At 35.2% G+C, this 20,225-nt stretch overlaps 1 protein-coding gene across 1 annotated transcript in view; it reads left to right on the plus strand.

The window, feature by feature from the left end:
• The window catches only part of LOC129231254 (uncharacterized), a 143,827-nt gene extending 124,285 nt beyond the window's left edge, over positions 1 to 19,542 (plus strand). Inside the window, exons 9-13 of the mRNA XM_054865536.1 lie at positions 1,218 to 1,505; positions 2,638 to 2,896; positions 5,192 to 5,569; positions 14,468 to 14,717; positions 16,396 to 19,542. Of these exons, the coding sequence (XP_054721511.1) occupies positions 1,218 to 1,505; positions 2,638 to 2,896; positions 5,192 to 5,569; positions 14,468 to 14,717; positions 16,396 to 16,807 (1,587 nt within the window). The 3' untranslated portion in view covers positions 16,808 to 19,542. The remainder of the gene's footprint in view (positions 1 to 1,217; positions 1,506 to 2,637; positions 2,897 to 5,191; positions 5,570 to 14,467; positions 14,718 to 16,395) is intronic.
• The last annotated feature ends 683 nt before the right edge of the window (positions 19,543 to 20,225 follow it).

The raw sequence follows: 20,225 nt of genomic DNA on the forward strand, positions 1-20,225 counted from the left end.
GAGAATTTAGAAAGTTTCAGTTTCTCTCGGGGCTGCCAGCGATAGCGAAACTTAAGTTTCAAGTGGTGCCGTGTGTTATGAATGGAATTTATATTTTCCCTCTTGATTTCGAAGTACAAGTTATATTCGTTCAGATGTTACAGTTTGAAAGAGATGAGTTGCGCTCTCTCTAGTTAGATAAATATGCGACAAAAGTAATCTTATTAGAATTTTTTCGCTTTTCAGTTTTTTAAAATAAACATATTTCTATTCAGTATTTTTCTCAAACCTTTTATTTCGGACAATATCAATGGTTTATGTTTAATTTGAACTATGAATCGTGTTAATACCTCAGTCGGTTAATCTTTTAACTGTTGCATTAAGATGCTTTTTTAACCAACACACATTCACTTTTCTGGGCCCATTAGAGGATATGTCAGCTTTGTCAGAAACTAGGGACGCGGTCCTTAGAAGGGCTCCGCTTTGAATCGTAGTAGTATAAGTTTTGAAAACTTTATAAGGGGAGGGGATCCGGAGACCCCCAAACTGACAAGGAATCCACCATGACCTTCGACGGCGTAGTTAATTTCCACTTTCATTATAATTAAAAGATAAATATTAAATGACTGTTTGAAGAATGCATATAATTTCTTGAAATTTCAAACACTTACCCATCACACCGAACTATGAAAGATTATGTATTTTTTTGAGTCAGTGTTTCAATTTCTCCGTAATTACGTCCCGTATTTCCTTTTTAAGCTATATATCGGACGGATAGAAATCTAAATAGTATCGTTATTGTTGTAGTACAGATACGTATATATCGATAAATGACGGTATATCGGTATATTGCCCAGCCCTAACTGTGTACAGGTTGAAGTTTGTCCTGTTATACAAGTTGTAGCTTTTGACTGGATGTTAATGATTAAAATATAATTTAGTCAATATTTTTAGTTCTTATAATATATTGAAGATTTTCCAATAGATCGCAAATTACTGCAGACACGTGTTTCGGGGTTACAAGAAACCCCCTTTTTCAATTAAAAACAATTATTTAGCTCTGAAAAAGGTATCTGCATTTATCGCAACTTCTGCTGTTATACGTTGTTATCTCTGATTTTACTTTTCAAGCACAAAGGTACTTATTTATCTTTAACTTTAATTCGAATTTAATTTGCAGATTGGAGTTTTCATGATTAACTTCATAAGGGTTAATGCAGTTTGACTATTATTTATAGGTTGGTGCTTATAACGACTATGAAGGCTTGGACCTCGATGCTACAGTCTTGCAACCTATTACAAGCCACACTTTCACTGAATCCACAGCTGTTCCGACAACCACAACTCCAGAACCAGACATTAAGTTTAAACTGAAACCAGATAGAGTTCTACCGTCTCCCAATCCAACTCCCTCGAATGCAACAGAAAAAGAGTTCCTGTCCTCTGTATTGCCAATCAATGCTAAAGATTATTTAGAATGGAAGATATTAGATGATACTTCTGTAACTGAAATGTCCACAGAAAAGGTAAACTAAAAAAATTTATCTTTGTTTTAGAAGCTACTTGTCAATTCGAAGTTCGTATAAGTCAAAGTTCTTATAGTTCTAATAAGTCTTAGTTAAATTACAAAGTTTTCCCTTATGTTATACCCATTGGACAAAAAAATTATTGCCATGCACTTAATGCTTAAGAAACATCAAATGTTATCAGGGTCGTGCGCTTATTGTAGGCGATTCACTCAGGAATCTCGTGTCAAACTTCTTAAGCTTAGCAGGTCTTATCTTCAAAGTTGGTTCAATGCTTGAATGTCTAATTGTGCTACATAATCCGTCCTTTGCACCCCTTCTGTTTCATTATCTTTTCAGCTCTTTATTTACTGATTCTTTTGATCAAAAATATGTTTCACAATCGAATAGAAAATATTTCATTAGAAAAATATTTTATTTTCACTTTGCCCCATGAAAAAAAAAATGAAATTTCTCCACTTTTTTTTTTTTTTTTTTAACCTCGAATTTACTGACAAAAAATAAAAATACTGTTTCAACGCAAGTTTTATCATAAAATAGAATGCTCTTTATTTATGTACTGTAATTTTCAAAACAAACTTCCAATTTGTTCATCTTGAAAAAACTCAGTCATCTTAACCATTTCACTTTGCCCCACATTCGCCTACGAATGCTGAAAGTACAAACTGGAAATTTGAGTCGTCAGTGGTAGGTAGAAGAAATTTCATTAGTAGCCACTGTTTTGAAATAGAGTCTAGTTTTTTTTTCTGCTTAAATTTGCTAAACTATAATTTTTAAATTCATAATACCAAATACATTAGTTAGTGCAGTATATATATGTTTTAAACTTTGCTCCTAAATGCTGCTCTAGACTTTGGCGGAAAAAGGTTTTACCAATATACTTGTTGTCTTTTGTACATTTTAAGGTCATATAATGCTTTTTTGAGGTGGCAAATCAAATGGAGAGTAAGTGAAAGGTAATTTTTTTAGTAACTTTTTTTTTTCCATTTAGTCGCCCTGTGGCCGGCGGCGACCGCTAATGTAGCCTTTTAGCAAAAAGGTTGAAAAGAAATTACATAAACCAATACAGTAAGAGCAATTTCTATGAAATACTTTCATGATCAAGATCTATATAATTTTGAATTTCCCCCAGATCATTGAAATAACCCCCCGCCCGATTTCTGGAGGGCTTGAGAGTGACATCGACTTAGTGGTTGCCGTCCATGAAGAAGATTTACAGAATATCGGAGGCAACCGTTCATCTACACACCGTGAGTTAGAGGAGGGAAGAGATGTCGTCATCATCGGACCCTCGTACAGAGGCGAAAGCAGAGATTCATCATCTTCTAATATGAGGTCCATTTCTCTGACCAGTCACCATGAGCCCAGACTCAACGATGCTTACAGAGCAGGTGAAAGCATTTGAGTCATAATGATATTTTATCCTTCACTATAGTAGAGGCAAACCTAACCTGGCTTGGCAGCATTGGGACGGCTGCGCAGATCCTAATCACAGCATTACGACGCTGCAGGGTTCGGTTTGCCACAACTATAAATACTTTTCAAAATTGATAACACATCTGCCCTTCCATTAGTGTTCATGAGATTCAGGACTGATAAGGATCTTTTCAATTCAAGTCCGAAATATCCGATTTTTTTTTTTTTTTTTTGCAACTGCAGTAGTCTTTAATTAATCCCCTAGAATTAATTATACTGATATATCCGCTTTTTTGACATGTTTTCCTGTGTCTTTTAGTATTATATTATGAATCCGATATTAATTTTTAATATAGCGATGCATTGTAGGAAGTTATGGGTCTATTTTATAAAGAACTATTACAGCAGTTTAATTCTGAGAAAATTTATTACACTATTGTCTACAATTCCAAATTTTCCTTAGTAATGCCAATGTAACTTTTAAATGTAATTACATCATTCGCAATGTGTTAACAGCATTTAGAGATACATGATAACTTTTCACGGTACTTATCTCCCTCAATCTTCACTTTTTAACATGAAGCCATAGGTTTTACCATGAGGAGTCTGCATGGCTAAGATTATAACTGTCCACGGCACTGGCGATGGCGTGAGGGGAAGAACGTCGTTCTGACACTGATAGTTTTTAATAAGTGAAAAACTATGACGATTGTAAATGTCCGCTAGGCGTCAGTAACGTTCAATTTTGCAGTAATTATTGAATACACTGACATGAGAATCATTATTTGACATCAGTTGCTCTAGTAACCTCCAGAAAAAAAATCTATAGCACACACATTAACACACATTATCTTTAATCAAAAGATATCCATTAGACATCATCATTAACCATTAGAAATATGGAAATGAAGGAGATTCAATAACCAGCAGATATATTGAAATGCACTCGGCTTTTATTTTGAAATTCTTTTTTCCTTGCAGCTAACCGCTAACCAATGCTTTAATAATAAATTGATACAGTAAAACCTCGCTGCAGCGATATTCGATACAACGATAAATCCATCTGTAATGACATACATACTATTTTCAGACTCCTTTGAGTTTGTGCACAATATAACATTAATAGCCATTACTCTTTTTAGTTTTCAACTCCTGTAAAACAATCTTTTCTCAAAAATCATTGCTAATTCCTAACTCTCTGCAATGTTAATTCAGTTTCGAATATCGTTCGGTAAAATAAAGAGAAATTTCATTCCTCCCCAGCCTACTATGAAATTCTCTTTGATAATAAGTCAAAAATGTTGGAGACTTTTGATTCAATCAAACTGTTCAGTGCTTCCCTTTTGGAACGCAATTTTCACTAGTTAGGTTGCCTCACCCCTCCCCCTCCTTAAAAAAAATCTTAGTTGCTTTAGATATTTATTAGAGGGCTCACATGAAAAAAAAATCATTATAAGTACTGAACCTTTATTTGAGTGTTTTCATCCGATGAATCCAGAAGTTATAAACCGAAATCTTTATTTTAGGTCTTGTGTTCTGTTTTTGATGTATAGATAGTCCTAATACTGTTTAAGTAAAAACGTAATGAACTCATTAATACTCATTTTCAGTTTCTGATTGCATATGTATCGTCATTGTTTCCTTAAAACCTTCCGAAACTCTACCGAACATTTCAACATACTAGTGTTTAACTATGTCTTGTTATCGTCGAGACAATAAATGGATGGTTACTATAAGTTATACATGTGTCTAAAATAAAGTTTGAATTCTGAAAACTGGACCTCACGGCCAGACTAAATAAGTCCAAAGATGGCGATTTTTAGGTTATTACTAATGTTTATGCATTCCATACTGAGCCATAACAATATAATTCTAAAATAAAAAAATAAAATCCTTTATTATCATTTACCAGCGTTGCAAGAGCGCGAGTCCCAGCCTTTGTATACAGCAGACGAACTTTTACGCTCTCTTGCTAAGTAGTGACAATGTGTCTTAAGTTATTCTAGCTTTAAGATACAGAAATATTGTTCAAAATGCGTATGAAAGATAGCTTAGCTCAGTCTGTCTTTGTTATAACTTTACGAAGCTATAAATTCAAGTTTGCAAATACCTAACAGCTATACTCAGCGTTTATTTATCAAAGAAAGAAAGTGTAAATACCTATTAGGATATGCCCCTAAATGCAAATGCGATTAAACTTTTGACTGAGCTATTGCTTGATCAAATGTTCTGTGATTCTCCTTTGCTAAATGATTTTTATTTCATTTCAGAACCTTCTCCTAACCAAATACCCAACGTACCAAAATCTTCACCGACTTCTACGGAAGACGTGAAAGTAATCCGTGCTGCGCATGGCCGGCACGTATCAGCGTGGCTAGGACGTCCCTGGGCTTTGTCTGTACTAGGCGTCTGCGGCATCCTCATATTGATTACCCTGTACGTCCTCGTATTCCTCATGGTAAAAGCTTGCGAAGGGACGCTGAAGAAAACAAACTGCTGCTTGGCCGGGACGCAACTAGTATCTTTACTTTGCCTCTATTTAGCAGCTGCTCTTTATACGTGGAAACCATCAGCTCTTCTTTGCGGACTGCAAAGATTAATGCCAAATGTGAGCCTTGCTTTCTGTTATGGATGCCTTCTTCTGAAAGGTAAGATGCTTTCTAGTGTTTTAAATAAGCATGTTCTTATTTATATTTTTAATTAATCTTTGAGCCCACTAATAGAAAAAGAAACTCTTAGTTAATCTAGTTATTGTGGTCTTGTCTATAAAATCGCAATAAGTTCTAAACATTTCCAAAAATTTGGAGAATGGATGTTGTGAGTTTTTGTGCAAGAAGGCTATATAAGATATTCTCTGGTGGCGAGCCAAGCCTAAAAAGTGTAACTTGGATGACTTGACAGTTTAAAAAGTGTTCGGGCGTTAATTAAATATAGGGACAGTGTTTGCAAATCGGGTATAATCCGGTCTTGTCTTGAGAAATCTTCATGCCCTTGAAATGGGTATGAAGATTTCTCAAGTTTTCCCATTGCGGAGTCTTGCTATTATGGATGAAAGGCCCCTAGCACAGTTGAGGTCTGGAATAGAAAGCTTCTTGAAAGGTTGCTGAAAAAGTTTGCTCTTGGCAACTGCATTTGCGTCTTCAGCGGTGATGAGGTGAGTCTGATCCAAATTTCGGGTTTTTTCAGCAAGAACGTCTGCACATTCGTTTTTCCGACATAGGCGGGAATCCACCGTAGAGTGCAAAATCATTTTATTTGTCTCAGACGGTTGTTTGTGCTTTGAGTTAAGTTTGTTTCTCCTTTGCATATGTCTTCTAATGCTGATTTTGAGTCAGAGAAGATGATCGGTCCTTCTGTTGAGTAATATCAAACTATTTAAATAGCATCCAGTGCATTAATAGATGCAGCTGGTGAAATTGCTACTGCAGACAGACCTAATGCTTGCGCTTTCAAGGTAACCCACTACAGGAGTTGAGCTCGATATTGAATTTTGGATGCCTGAATGATGCCATGATCGAAAGGCTTTCAAGGGCAGGACTTTCAGTGCCTCATTTGTAAAATTGTTCGCTTTCCGACTGACGCATGTTGCAAAAATGAATGACCCCCCCCCCCCATTACGTAAAATGCGGTGGGAGCTGCTTTTTTTTTTCCGTTTTTAATAATCTAATTTCACACCTGAAATAGACAATGAGACACTGCACGCCAAGCTTGGTGGAGTTTGAAAAAAAAGGCATAAACAGATGAAAAAAACTCCCAAAAGAGACTCCCCGCATGGAGAGATTTTTCAATAAACAGAAAAAAAGTAAAAAATAAATAGTCAAGTTTACAGAGAGTAGATTAACATCGGGAGTTACAGTTTATACAGTTATGAGTGATGAACACACAACTTAAGAGTCTTTTTTTTTTAAGCTGGACACTTTTGATAGTTCATGTCTTCAATTTTAGTAAAAATTTCAGGATGTATTAGTGGTGCTATGATAAGAAAAAGTGGAGTTTCTCTTTTTTTTTAAGAAACTGACTTGTTTGTCCTAGAAAAGGGGTCAAAGTTTAATGTCGTGAAAAAAGAGTTAAATATATGATTGCTTTACTTCAAAAGTAATGAATGATCCAAGCCAATTCTTTTAAATGTGGATACTACTTAATAGTAGGTACATGCTAGCACAAATATTTCGGTGACTCACTCACGGCTTTGAAGGCAAAAGTCAATTGAAACTACTACTTTTTTTTTCTTTTTTTTGCCTTGTTCAGGCCTGGATGTCTGTTAAAACCGTGAGTAACCCTCGGAAATAAATATATGATTAACTACTCACCACACTATAGTACTAAGAAAGCTATAAAGTAGCAATGGTTTCTCTTGGCTTTAGTATTGTGAGGTTCTGAGAAGTTGAGCTCCGACTCTGACAATGTTTTCTTCTGTTTCGGAAAATAGAAGGGGTAATTGGCGCTAAGTTGAGTTGAGAAACTTTCTTAGTAGTTATTTAAAAATATTCTAACTAAAATCCGAGCCAATAACGCGTCCGTTTTTCACTAAACTCCCCTAAAACCGGTAAACATAGTCAAGATCACATTTCAACTAACCAGAGCTGCACTATAATTAAACGATCTCAAAGTCGATGATTTTTTTTTTTTTTTTAGGCAAAGTTTAGAGGTCAATAACTTTGCGCGCGACGTTCAACAACTTTGGGACACAGCTTTAGTTATAGTTCAAGTGGTGTAATTTAAGGTCCAGGTCAGAAAACCATAGCAACTAAACAACTTTTTTAATTACTCGATCTCAAAGTTGGTAATTTGAAACAAAAAGAATCAAAGTGTTAAGCAAATTACTCTAAAACAGCTGAGTCAATAGCTTTGAGCAAGAGCTGTTAGTATACTCTACGTGGTGTAATTTTATACTCATGTCAGAAATCCATAAGATCTAATCATCTTATTTAATTAAGCGGTCTCAAAAATGAGAAGTTCAGTATAAAAGAGCTTTTTTTAACGAGTTTATATGCGTGCTTCTCTAAATCTTATGAGCTGAAACTCACAAAAATACTAGAACGAAACAACAGCCAAATGTTTTTTAAGCTCCCAAAATTTCATGCTTCCATGTAATAAAATTTTCTGTAATCTTGACCACAACATGGCGATTCTTCTCACAAAGCTGATCCGCCATTTTGGAGCACTATATTTTGGAGATCCTAGATGCGGGATTCGAATCCCGGAAACTGAAAAATTGCATCAGGTAGTTTTAAAGACATCTCTACGTCACTATAAAATTTCATCCCATTCGGGGAGGACCAAACGGGGACAGTTTGAAAAATGAGTTCTGTTGACGTGGAATCACTCTGATATAAATATTATGCACATTTCACTCGCATCTTTTATTATTGTCTAACAAATCTCTGCTTTTTTTTTTTTTTTTTTTTGACGTTATATTTATATTTTTACTTTTGAGTCTTAATTAATAAATTTATTTATTTATAAAAGTTTATTACTAAGTACAGTCGGATCCCGACTAACGCGAGGGATGCGTTCCAAGACTCCTCGCGTAAATCGAAATTTCGCGTTGTGGAAAAGTGTTGTGTATATGATTTTTTTGTTAACATACCCAGTCATTTTAGACATTTTTAAACACCTTTTAAACTGTTTTATAGACCATGTTTTAACTATATATTACCGTTTCTTACAAAAAGAGCTGAATTTTTTTATTACCGTATTTTTTAAAAAAAAGCTGCATTATTCAACATAAAATACTGTTACAAATTCTGTAAATAGTAATTATTGTAGGAACGTAACCTGTAAATAGTTTCCCGTAATGAATATACAACCCTTTTTTTCATTCGGCTAAAGTATACGACCCCTATTTTCTTTCTTTTCATTGATAACGGTCTACTACTTTACAGAAGCGTGTGGAATATTTGAGAAAAATCTTCTCAGTTCGAAATATCAATCGAAACTCACTGTTTATCCATCGCTAACGGCTTAAATACACCGAAAAGAAATTTCTCAAATATTCCACACGCTTCTGTAAAGTAGTAGACCGTTATCAATGAAAAGAAAGAAAATAGGGGTCGTATACTTTAGCCGAATGAAAAAAAGGGTTGTATATTCATCACGAGAAACTATTTACAGGTTACGTTCCTACAATAATTACTATTTACAGAATTTGTAACATTGCCCCCTTCCCAAGGACTGCACGTCCCGGGCAGTACAAGCCCCACGTTGGGCGCCAAATTGTAACGGATTCGGTGCGACTTCCACTTTCTTGAAATGAAGACACAGTTCTTGATAAAAACACAGTTCTTGATAAAAACACAGGAAATTTATTTACACTATGTACAGGAAAGATCTTCAACAACTGCTAAATTATTCATCAGCAATTAAGCAATTATCACACAACACCGTAAACTCAACGTTTACACACGTATTTACTTCCAAATACGAAAACAACACAGCGAAATGCCTCGCTATAAACAGAGCAAAAATCTTCTCAGTTCGAAATATCAATCGAAACTCACTGATTATCCATCGCTAACGGCTTAAATACACCGAAAAGAAATTTCTCAAATATTCCACACGCTTCTGTAAAGTAGTAGACCGTTATCGATGAAAAGAAAGAAAATAGGGGTCGTATACTTTAGCCGAATGAAAAAAAGGGTTGTATATTCATTACGGGAAACTATTTACAGGCTACGTTCCTACAATAATTACTATTTACAGAATTTGTAACAATACTGTTACGATGCATTAAGTCAATGATCAATGGGAGAGAGAGACATAAAAATAAAACAGTACGGTACATACCGTATGTAGTAATAACAAAGCATTGCACTGTAGGAGTAGTATATAGTAGATACAATAAGTTACATTTATATCTTAAAAAGTGAAGATAATTTATGCTGCGCAATCTCTGATCGTCATCCTAATATATTTTTAAATACAGCAGCTTCGCATTTACTTTTATAACATTTACATCTATGACAACACCCCTCTTTCAAGCTCTCTATAATCTACAATACAAGAGCAGATTCCAATTTCATATTGTTTGCATTGTGCTTAAAAACTACTCTGCGAGCTTCATACTAAAACTAAGGTCTGGTGTCTGGACTTATACGGATCGCCTTCTCTTGACTTTTAACTATACGTGTGAAAGATTCACTCATACCTACTTGTCGTGCTACCTTCGGCGCAGTTTCTAGTTGTTCAAGCGTATCAAGAATTCTTACCTTTTCTTAAATTGTCGCACACTTTCGCTTTTTGCTTCCATCTTCAAACTTTAGATGAAGCAGCGTGCCTAGGTTATGTGGGCCTCCAAGTTAATGTGGACCTAGGGCCTCACCTTTAGTTAGGCGGGCCTTGGGACTGCTAATGTATTTTTAGTGGTGCAGTAAAAAATACATTAATTAATTTAAAAAAAAAGAAACAGTGAAACCTTAGCGGTCGTAAAAAGTTAAAATACTTTTGGTCTCTTTGACACTTTCATTTATAAATGACAATTCACAATTGCTATAAAATGCAATTTACAACAAGGACCGTTGTGAGGTCATGGTCAGCTTAGTTGGAGAATAGGAGCCCGTCTCAGAATTGAGCTTGTGCAGAGGGTAAAATATCCTAATGGTGAAAGTTGTAGAAGGGGGCTGTGAAAAAATTGACCTATGTCATTTTTTTTCCCGGATCCGCTTTTGCTCTTGGCGACCCTATTTATAACAATGGAATAAAAGTGACAAAATATTTTTTTTCCGTAAACTTATTTTAAAAAATGCAATTTTAAAATACCATTGAGGAGCATGAAAGACTCTACATTATTGAGATTATCAAATCAAATGCCAAAGGCCGCCGAAATGTTAGTTTCAAACATTTTTTGACGAAACATAAAGTATTCTGTACGCTGTACAAACTCACGGTTTCGGGTCCCTCAGTTTAAAAGAAAATAAATTAATAAAAACCAATGTCGAAAGAATTCCGGTGGTCCCCAGACCCCCCCCCCCCCCTCATAATATCATCGAAGATAGCGTAAAATTTAAATTTTTGGACTTCAATTTTGAATAACTTTATAAGAGAACAGCCCAATCCACTTCCGCCATAACATGGAATTCCAGTTTCGAGAATTTGTTGGAGGAAAGTACTCAAACCTCTCCCATTTTTTTAACATTCCCAAGATGGTCTAAAACTGTTTTTAAATTAACAGTATCAAAAATTTTCTGAGAAAGTGCTGTCGGCTCTCTGTCGGCATCATCAATGAAGAACGTTTTAAATCTCGTTTTTAGTGCTTCAATTTCGAAATTTTTCCGGGGTGAGCCTCCTGAAAACTCCTTTTCCTAATATCACTGAAGGACAGCAAAAATTTCGTTTTTGGAACTTAACTTTCGAGTAACTGACGGTGCCCAGTCTTTACCAAAAAAAAAAAAAAACTTTTAAGACTTCGATTTGAAATTCTTCTGGTGGATGACCTCGGAATTTATCTCGACTTAAAATTGCCGAAGATCTTCTGAAACTACGTTTTCAGAGCTAATATATTTTTAAAAATTTCAGAGAAGAGCCCCCGGAACCGCTCTTCATACCATATATTCGAAGATAATTTATAATTCTGTTTTTGGATTTCCACTTCCTTAAAATTGCAGCAGGAGAAACCTTGATCCTACGCTCCCCTAACATCACCAAATATTGTCTAAAATTGAGTTTTTAAGACTACAATTTCGAAAATTTTCCGAGGGAGAAACCCCCAGGACCCCCCGTTTCAGTTTGAATGTTAATCTTTCCATTAAGTTTTATATTGCTAATACTTAAATGACCCCCAGAAACCAGAAAGCTAAGTCTAGTCTCTGTCTCTTTGTATTGATACATGCGTTTGAAAAAACATTAAGGGCCTTCCAAATTCGTACCCGACCCCTCTTACCAGGTTTTTGACCTCGCATCGAGTCTGGGGGTCGTCAGGGTATGGCAGTTTAAAAAAGGGAATGTTTGTGACAGTTCACAGTAATGTATGTTTGTGTCGAGGGACTCATCACGTTCTAAGACGGCCCTAGTCTTTCACCCATGAACATCGCTAGATCAGTTTCATAAAACAGGGCAATTAAGTTACTTGTTATGACTGCAGGAAAGGACATACTAGCCAAGCAGTGTTATCATTACGGAAATATTCAGTCAAGTTCCGGGCATTATAAAAATACTTAAATGGACAATTACAATCACAATTTTCCCCCAAAATTAGGTTTATCTAATACTGTATCAATTTTTTCACCATTAAAGCGCAGAAGTGTTCCTATCTGTTAAATTTTGTTTAAATAAAACATGTATAGTTGTTAAGAATAATTTCCTCATATTTAAGTGATATCCCAATCGTTAGGTAAAATTTAATATCTATAAGAACTATGGGGCCGCTACATCTCCTAATGCCAGGGTCGATTTTGTCAACCAATCCGCCACTGGATGTAGAAAGGTCTTTGAAACTAACCTATGCAAGTTTTGATGATCTAGGATCTCCACAATATAATAATCCAAAATGGCGGATCAAATTGTGAGAAGAATTGCCATGTTGTGGTCAAGGTTACAGAAAATTTTATTACGCTAGAAGCATGACATTTTGGGAGCTTAAAGTACATTTGGCTGTTAATTTGTTCTAGTATTTATGTGAGTTTGAGCTCATAAGATTTTGAGCAGCTTGCACATAAACTCGCGGAAAAACGCTCTTTTATACTGAAATCATCATTTTTGAGACTGTTTAGTTAAGTAAGATGATTATATCTCATGGTGTTCTGACATGAGTCTAAAACTGTACCACGTAGAGTATAATTACAGCTCTTGCTCAAAGTTATTGACTAAGGCGTTTTAGAGCAATTGACCTAACACTTGGATTCTTTTTGTTTCAAATTATCAACTTTGAGATCGCGTAATTAAAAAATTTCATTAGTTGCCATGGATTTCTAACCTGAACCTTAAACTACACCACTCGGAATATAACTACAGCTGTGTCCCAAAGTTGTTGACCTGTCGCGCACAAAGTTATTTTCCTCTAAACTTGGTCATTTAAAAAAAAAATTATCGACTCTGAGACCGTTTAACTACCTAAGCCAAGAGGAACCAATGCTACTTTATGGCTTTTATAGTACTATACTGTGGTGAGCGGTTAATCATACACTTATTTCCGAGGATTATTCACGGCTTTAGCAGATATCCAGGCCCAAACAAGGCAAAAAAATGTTTTAAAAGCTGCATTTTCAACTGTCCTTTGCCCTCAAAGCCATAAGTGAGTCACCAAAATAGTTATGCTAGAATGTACCTAGTATCAATTAGTATCTACATTTAAAAGAATTGGCTTGATTCACTCATTGCTTTTGAAGCAAAGCAATCATATATAAAGCTCTTTTTTTTCACGACCTTAAACTTTGACCTACACTCGAGGGTCAACAAGCCAAATTTGTGAGGAAAGAAGCTACATTTTTTCTTATCACAATACTAGTAAAATATCCTGAAAGTTTCAGGAAAATTGAAGTTTTCAACTATCAGGCCCCCATTCACTTTGTCCAGTTTTTTAAAAAAATGACTCTTAAAAGGTGGTAAATATAGTGATATTTATCTTCACTAAAAATATACTATAAGCGCTCAATCAATAAAAATTTCGGTCAATTTAGGGAATTAGTCAATTAGAGGTTCTACTGTGATATATTCCACTTGAACCGATAGCGATTTATGGAATTTGAAGTTTTTAAAGACTTAATAAAGTTTAATGCTCCAAAAAACTGGAAAGTTGGTTAACATTCAACTTTTAAGGTAAACAGAGTTTAGCTTAGAGTTAGCAGAAAAGTTTCAAATTGAGTTTTCTGCCCAGCTCAATTTGAAACCTCTTGCAAATTTCGAAATAAAAATTGTTATTAAGGAATTTTCAAGCGATTACACTTCGCCATTTATTGGTCATGTAAACTAAACTAATTTCTGGTGCAAAAGACTTATTGTACCCATCTCAGTTTTGAAGACCTAGGGATGTGGGGTGCAAAGGCAGATGTTCTGGTCAGCCGAACACGGAACTCCCAATCTTAAGTTCGCAGGCACAGTTGGTACTCATTTTATCTACCCACTGAGGGGATGAAAGACTGAGTCGACCGTGTCTAACCCAGGTATCGAACTCAGGTCTTCGGCACGAAAGCACGAAGAGCTACTACTAGACTACTCAGCTTCGATTGTTCATGTATGGAAGCATAAAATACAGACACAAAAGTAGTTGTTGAAGTACTTCAGACATGTCACATAAAAGAGTCAGAATTATTGCTGCAATTTAAGTGCTGGTCATAGCATTTTTTTAATTATAAAATGAAAAGGGGAAGAGACATCTTTTTATACAACAAAAAAGATTTATACACTGAAACAAATATGTAAATTTAAAATGCGTTTTATTTTTCAGCGAATAGTAACGAGTAATTGTCAGATATTATCTGACCACCTGCAGATAAATTCCACAATTTGTTCTTAGAATCACATAATTTCATTTAATTTTTATTATTCAAAACATGTTTGTAATACGCATCAGTTTTTTAAGATTAAAGTACACATTTCTTTTCTTTTTTCAGGCATGTACTTGAGAGCTCAGAACAACTTAGGTCTAGGAGGAAGTGTTAACCGATGCAATCAGATGCTGACCTTGTTGTTCATTGTCGGTGTCCAAGTAGCCCTGGAAACTCAGTGGTGGTTGATTCGACCACCTGTTTTAGCTACAGAGGCATTAGAGTGTTCGATCGGGAAGATTGATATTTTGGAATCGCAAGGATACGTTGCTTTCTTGTTGCTCTTAAACACAGCTCTTGCAGTATCTACAAGAAAGTAAGCATCCAGTTCACATAAATCAACACTGTTGCTAGGCTGTTAACTCACGCCCGTATTCACCAGGCAATTTGACTCCCTTTCAGACACCTGAACCACATATTGTGGCCATGCTATTGGTTGAAAAAGGCTTCGACCGGAGTTTGGGCTGTTATATCGCCGGTCAAATAGTCTAATGAATACGGTCGTCAGACATTTACGATTACCGATCCTTTTATGCCTTTCTCTTCTGTGTATGGTTCTTCTGGAACTGAAAATCTTATTTTTAAATATCATCTTGATTATATTACCAATGTTATTTGCCGCTTCTTGAGGGGGTTATGAAGCACATCCAAATTTGCACGGAATTTAATCATTATATATTTTATTTTATTCACTTTATCCTGCATGCTCCAGTTTATATACCAATTTTTTTGTTTGGGAAACTAGCTACCATTTATAATCCGTCTAACTTAATTTTGTAATTCTGATGTATAGCAATTCATACCGTATAAGGACAGAACGTTTTTTGGAATCTAGTAAATCATTTTGGAATAAGAATAACTAGAGAAACACCCCGATTTAAGGAAGCAGAATGTATGTCAACACTTGCTTCAGACATGTGGAGGAAATCGTTTGATACCAGTTCAAAACGAATGCAGTTAAACTTAACTGTTAAGCTCGTTTTAGCTATAGTTTCTAATCGGGTCTTTTTTTTTTCCGAATTACTAACGCGAATCGAGAAATTTTTCTTCTGCAACGAAGTTCATGCATTCACTGCAAAACATTTTCTAATGCTAAATGGATACTGTAAAATAGCTTTAAACTGGCAACTACACATACACATTGAAAAATAGAATTGTCTGGTAGTCGTACCCTTACTGCAGAGTAGTTTTAACCCGCGTTATCAGACTGCAGAAGAAAAGTTTTCGGCTGTGAACTGCCTACTGCAGACAGTTTTAGGTGTTCTCTAACATCACTGTTGAACACTTGCATTTTTCATCTTTTAACTGAGTATTGCAGAACATTCTGCCCTTGGATGCTCATGTCAGGGTCGTCCTAAAAGACTGAAATTGGTAAAATGTTAAATAGAAATTAATAAAAATAAATAAATTGCAATGGAGCAAAAGTTCAGTTTATGGAGCATTTCATATCTTGATGCCCAGAAAATAAAATTATGACAGTTTTTGGTATATAAAAAATTCTACGGTATGTCGAAAGAAACTTTATTTCACGTACACCGGAAAAATAACAAACGTAACAAACTGTTTTGCGAGAATTTTTTAGGTCGTGGGGATTAATTCAAGGCAGGAGAGAAAAAACGCGATAGATGGCTGTAATGTGAGTGATATCGGTGAAAATCGGCAAATAGAACGATTATTAGAATTTGTGCTCCTAATAAACCACCTGTTAAATTATACACTAACTAGTTGCAGATTCCTTAGTAACTTCTCATTTATGTGTTTCCAACAAAGTCACTTGTAGTAGCGCATTCTAGCGGCAGTTTTTACAGTCGTTTTATCTCCTGCCATGAAAAAAAAATCCGTGACGCACCAATTCTAACTCCGCAAAAAGTTTTTCGGCTATTTTTTCCATTTGCAAGATTCTGTAAGTTTACGCGGACTCTTTTGCCCACCTTTTACTGTGATAAGCAATAATGAAAAGAGACTTCATTTTGTTCATTTCTCTTGTATTTCAGGATTCCTTACAACCAGCCAGAAAGTCGAAGCTTGATAATCACCTCCCTTTCCTGTCTCATGATATTTCTTTCGTGGGATATAGCTTGTTGGCTGCTACCGGATGCTGCCAGCAGAAACATTGCAGCACCTTCCACCCTAATGGCAACAGCATTGGTCGTTCTTCTTGGCGTGTTTGGACCACAACTGGTCACTATCCACAAGTACGGGGGATTCCCACACAAGCCATTGTCATATGCAGACTCTTTGTCGACAGTGTTCACCATGTTCAAAGATCTGGACAACGCATCGAGTAGCGGCACCACTGCCCGTGGCAAAAAGAATGCCAAAACTCTTGAGACTCCTTTTGCTGCGGAACTGGGCGAAGGAACGAGAAATCCTTTGTATAACGATTATCAATCTGCTTATCCTTGATGCTGGGGATTTAATGACTTACTCGAAAACGAGTCTTTGGATTTATTTATGAATCAAATGAACAATCTTGATTGGGTATTATAATGTTGCTGGGCTGAACCAACTTTATAACCAAGTATGGACATTCTTCAACTGTTCTGTTCATCTACTGGATATCGATACCAGCAAGCGATTAAAGAATGGAATCTTGTGGTCTTATCTTTTCAATTAATTCTGACTTCCCTAGCACCAAAATTTAATCGCTTACCGCTCAACTGTATCGCTACCATATGCATAATATGAACTTCTCAATAGCTTATATAAACTTCAGATAATGTTTTTTATGATCAAGATGCTCTTTGTTTTGTTTTGTTCCTGTTAAGCTCATGATGCCCATTAACGTTAAAAACTTCATTTCACTTTCAGAAAAATCAACTCAATGACCTTTGTTAGCTTTTCCTAGTGGCATTATCTTCCTATAATCAAAAGAACGTCCTTTCTCATCTCGCTTTACAGCTATAATTTTCAACTGATTTAATTCATCGTACCATAAAAACAGTTGAAAATGTGGTTGTATTTTTGTAAAATTGTCAGTTATATTTAAGATCAAATAACTTAACATTTGGTAAGCGAGTGGCTGCATTGTATGTCTATTTGAAGATGTTTGTGGTACTGCACCACAATAGCCCCATTTTTCCACAAACAAAGGCAGATATGAAAATTTTAAATGTATTTTGCTAGTGGTAAACTCTTGATTTTTAGACATAAGTTTCATTAATGTCCTCCTGCCAAATACAATTTTATAACTTTGAAAACAGCTAAAAAGAAGCAGAAAAACGTTGCGCCTTTAAAAGGTGTTACCTTCTTTTTTTACCCTCGCAATGGTAAAATTTACATTGAATTTAAAATGAATATTTTCCACTGATGCCCTGTCACGAAGATGAAAATCACAGCAATTTAGAACATAATACCTTGTAGTAATCTAGGTAACTAATATAGGATGGGAAGAACCCACCCCGAATATTGCTTCTGGCTGCGCCTTTGCGTCTTGAACGTATCGAAAAACATTCCTTTCTATTATAAAATGAAGAGCACAGAGAAAGTAGGTTACATGTCATTTCTTGTTCGAGTTGAGTTCAGTATAGCCGCAGATTGAGTATTAGTTGAGTAGAAATTTGCTGCACTTTAAAACTAGTTTGAAAAGAGAAGGATTAAGCGAAAAATCATCCAAAAGTGTTTCTGTACAATGAAGAAATATTGTAGTTTTGAATTATAAAATGCAGTTTTCTTCAACATTAGAAAGATTGACCTCTCGCCTTTTTTTCTCTGTGCACTTCAAATGGGAGATATTTAAAATCAGAATACTAGTCGATTGACACAATCTGATGAAGTCAAATAAAATTTCCTATTAACTGTTTTAGCAAAATTTAAATAGGTATTGCCCATTAAATTTCATCTATCACTATGCCTTGTCGTACAGAAAGCGAAAGGGCCGAGGATTTTTTCCTTAAATTAAGCAAACTTGTGCTCTTAATATACAGGATACTTATAAGTCTGGCCTGATAAAGATAATTCATTTAAAAAAAACATTTCAGATCTAAAGTTTTTTTTTTCTTTCCATTTTGATCCTTAGCTCAAAACATTTTTTTTTTCAACTGAAATGTTTCTCTACGCATGAAACTTTCGCACTTCTGAGAAGATTTAGACGATTTTCAACTTTGCACCAAACACTATAGAGTAGCCAAAATGTAGTTTAAGGGGGGAAGAGAGTTTGGGAAGTGCGACAATATCAGGGACTAGGGTGCAGACACTTTGTCATTGTCAAAACTCCACCGGAAAAAGAAATCAATGAGTTTTTTTCTTTCAATGATGCCATTTCCAGTTTTCGATACTACAGCTATCTACATCAATTTAGATGGTATTGTAGCAATGGAGTTTACCAACTTGACGAAGTAAGGATCAAACTGAAAAAATATATATATATATATATGTATAGCTAGTTATTAATTAGTTTTTTTTTTTTTTTTTTTTTTCAAATTTAAATTTTTTATGAGAACAAGACTGTATGAACAACCTGTACAGTTCGCTAAATCTAAAATTCCATTAAAAGAGCGCTGTTTTCCCAGTTGCACTGAAGGTTGCTGTTGAGTAAACTAAGTGTAATAAGTGGGAAAGTAGGCTTGATTAGTTCTGGAGAACCTTATTGATAATTGGACGATACGTCGAACATGTTGTCGTGATGTTTAGTACGGCATTAAGGTATGCTTTTGCACATAACAAGAATTCACTCGCTGCTTCTTTTAAACGAATAGCTGTAATTCGAATGAAACATCAAATTATTTGTATGTGTTCCAGAACTTTTCTTTGAAGTTTCTGGGCTTCTACTTTGGAACTTATGAAATTAAAAGGGGAAAAAAACGCTTTATGGAAATTTACATGGAAAAATGTTTGGAACTGATTTTTCTTTTGACGCAAGGCATGTTCTTAAAGTCGCTAAAATAATGGTGATAGTTCTGCAAAAAAAAAAAAGCTTTTTTTGTTTCTGAATAGAAATTGTATGTTGTGATATGGCTTTTGTATCTGTTTACTATGTGCTTGTTCTATTTATTTGAGATCGGAAATTGTTCCTCGTGATCTGAATGCATTTCAATGTGTTAAAATGATTAATGTGACTTGTAATGTATCATTTTATGTTTTCAACTTGTCTGAAGAAAATAATGTCAGAGAAGTTTTACATTAAAAGTATTTTTTAAAATTAAAAGTCTCCTCTTGATTTAATTACTACTTTCTTCGATGTCTAATATTTAGGAAAGAAGTTTGATTCGTACAAGTTTCCAAATTTTGACGAATTAACACGCTTTAAAATGTGCTGAGATCTTTTTGAAATTTTTTGAAAAACTTCTGTGTGTGTGTTTGTACGTGTGTGACCGGTTTCGCGTGGGCTGCTCTAAAGCAAAAACTACTGCATGAAATCGAACGAAATTTGGTACACATGTGTACTTCCTTGTAAATTGAAGCACTATTATTAGGCTGTCTATTAGTAGGAATGTTAATAGCAATAGACTCCTCATTCATTATCTGTAAAAATGTAAGTTGGGATTCCAACCTTCAGAAAGGCAGGGCTATAAATTCGCCAAAAGTCACTTCACCTTTTCATTCTCTTAACTAACTTCAGAATACCAATTTTTCCTCGATATGAGAGAGGCTCTATTTTCGCTTCGAGTTGTATTGCCGGTATTAGGGTTGAAAAGGCTCCACCTGAAAATAGTTTAAGGGCGTTATTTTTAGAAATTTCTACTCGATTATGTACCGCCACAGATGCAGTTATTAGAAGCTCATTTCCATATTCAATAACAGACCTCGTTATTCAATTAAAACCAGTGCGCGTCTATCTGCGTGTCTGTGCATTTTTAATCCTATCTCCTAAAGAATATCAATA

This window comes from Uloborus diversus, chromosome 1 (assembly GCF_026930045.1).
Source record: "Uloborus diversus isolate 005 chromosome 1, Udiv.v.3.1, whole genome shotgun sequence".
NCBI lineage: Eukaryota > Metazoa > Arthropoda > Arachnida > Araneae > Uloboridae > Uloborus > Uloborus diversus.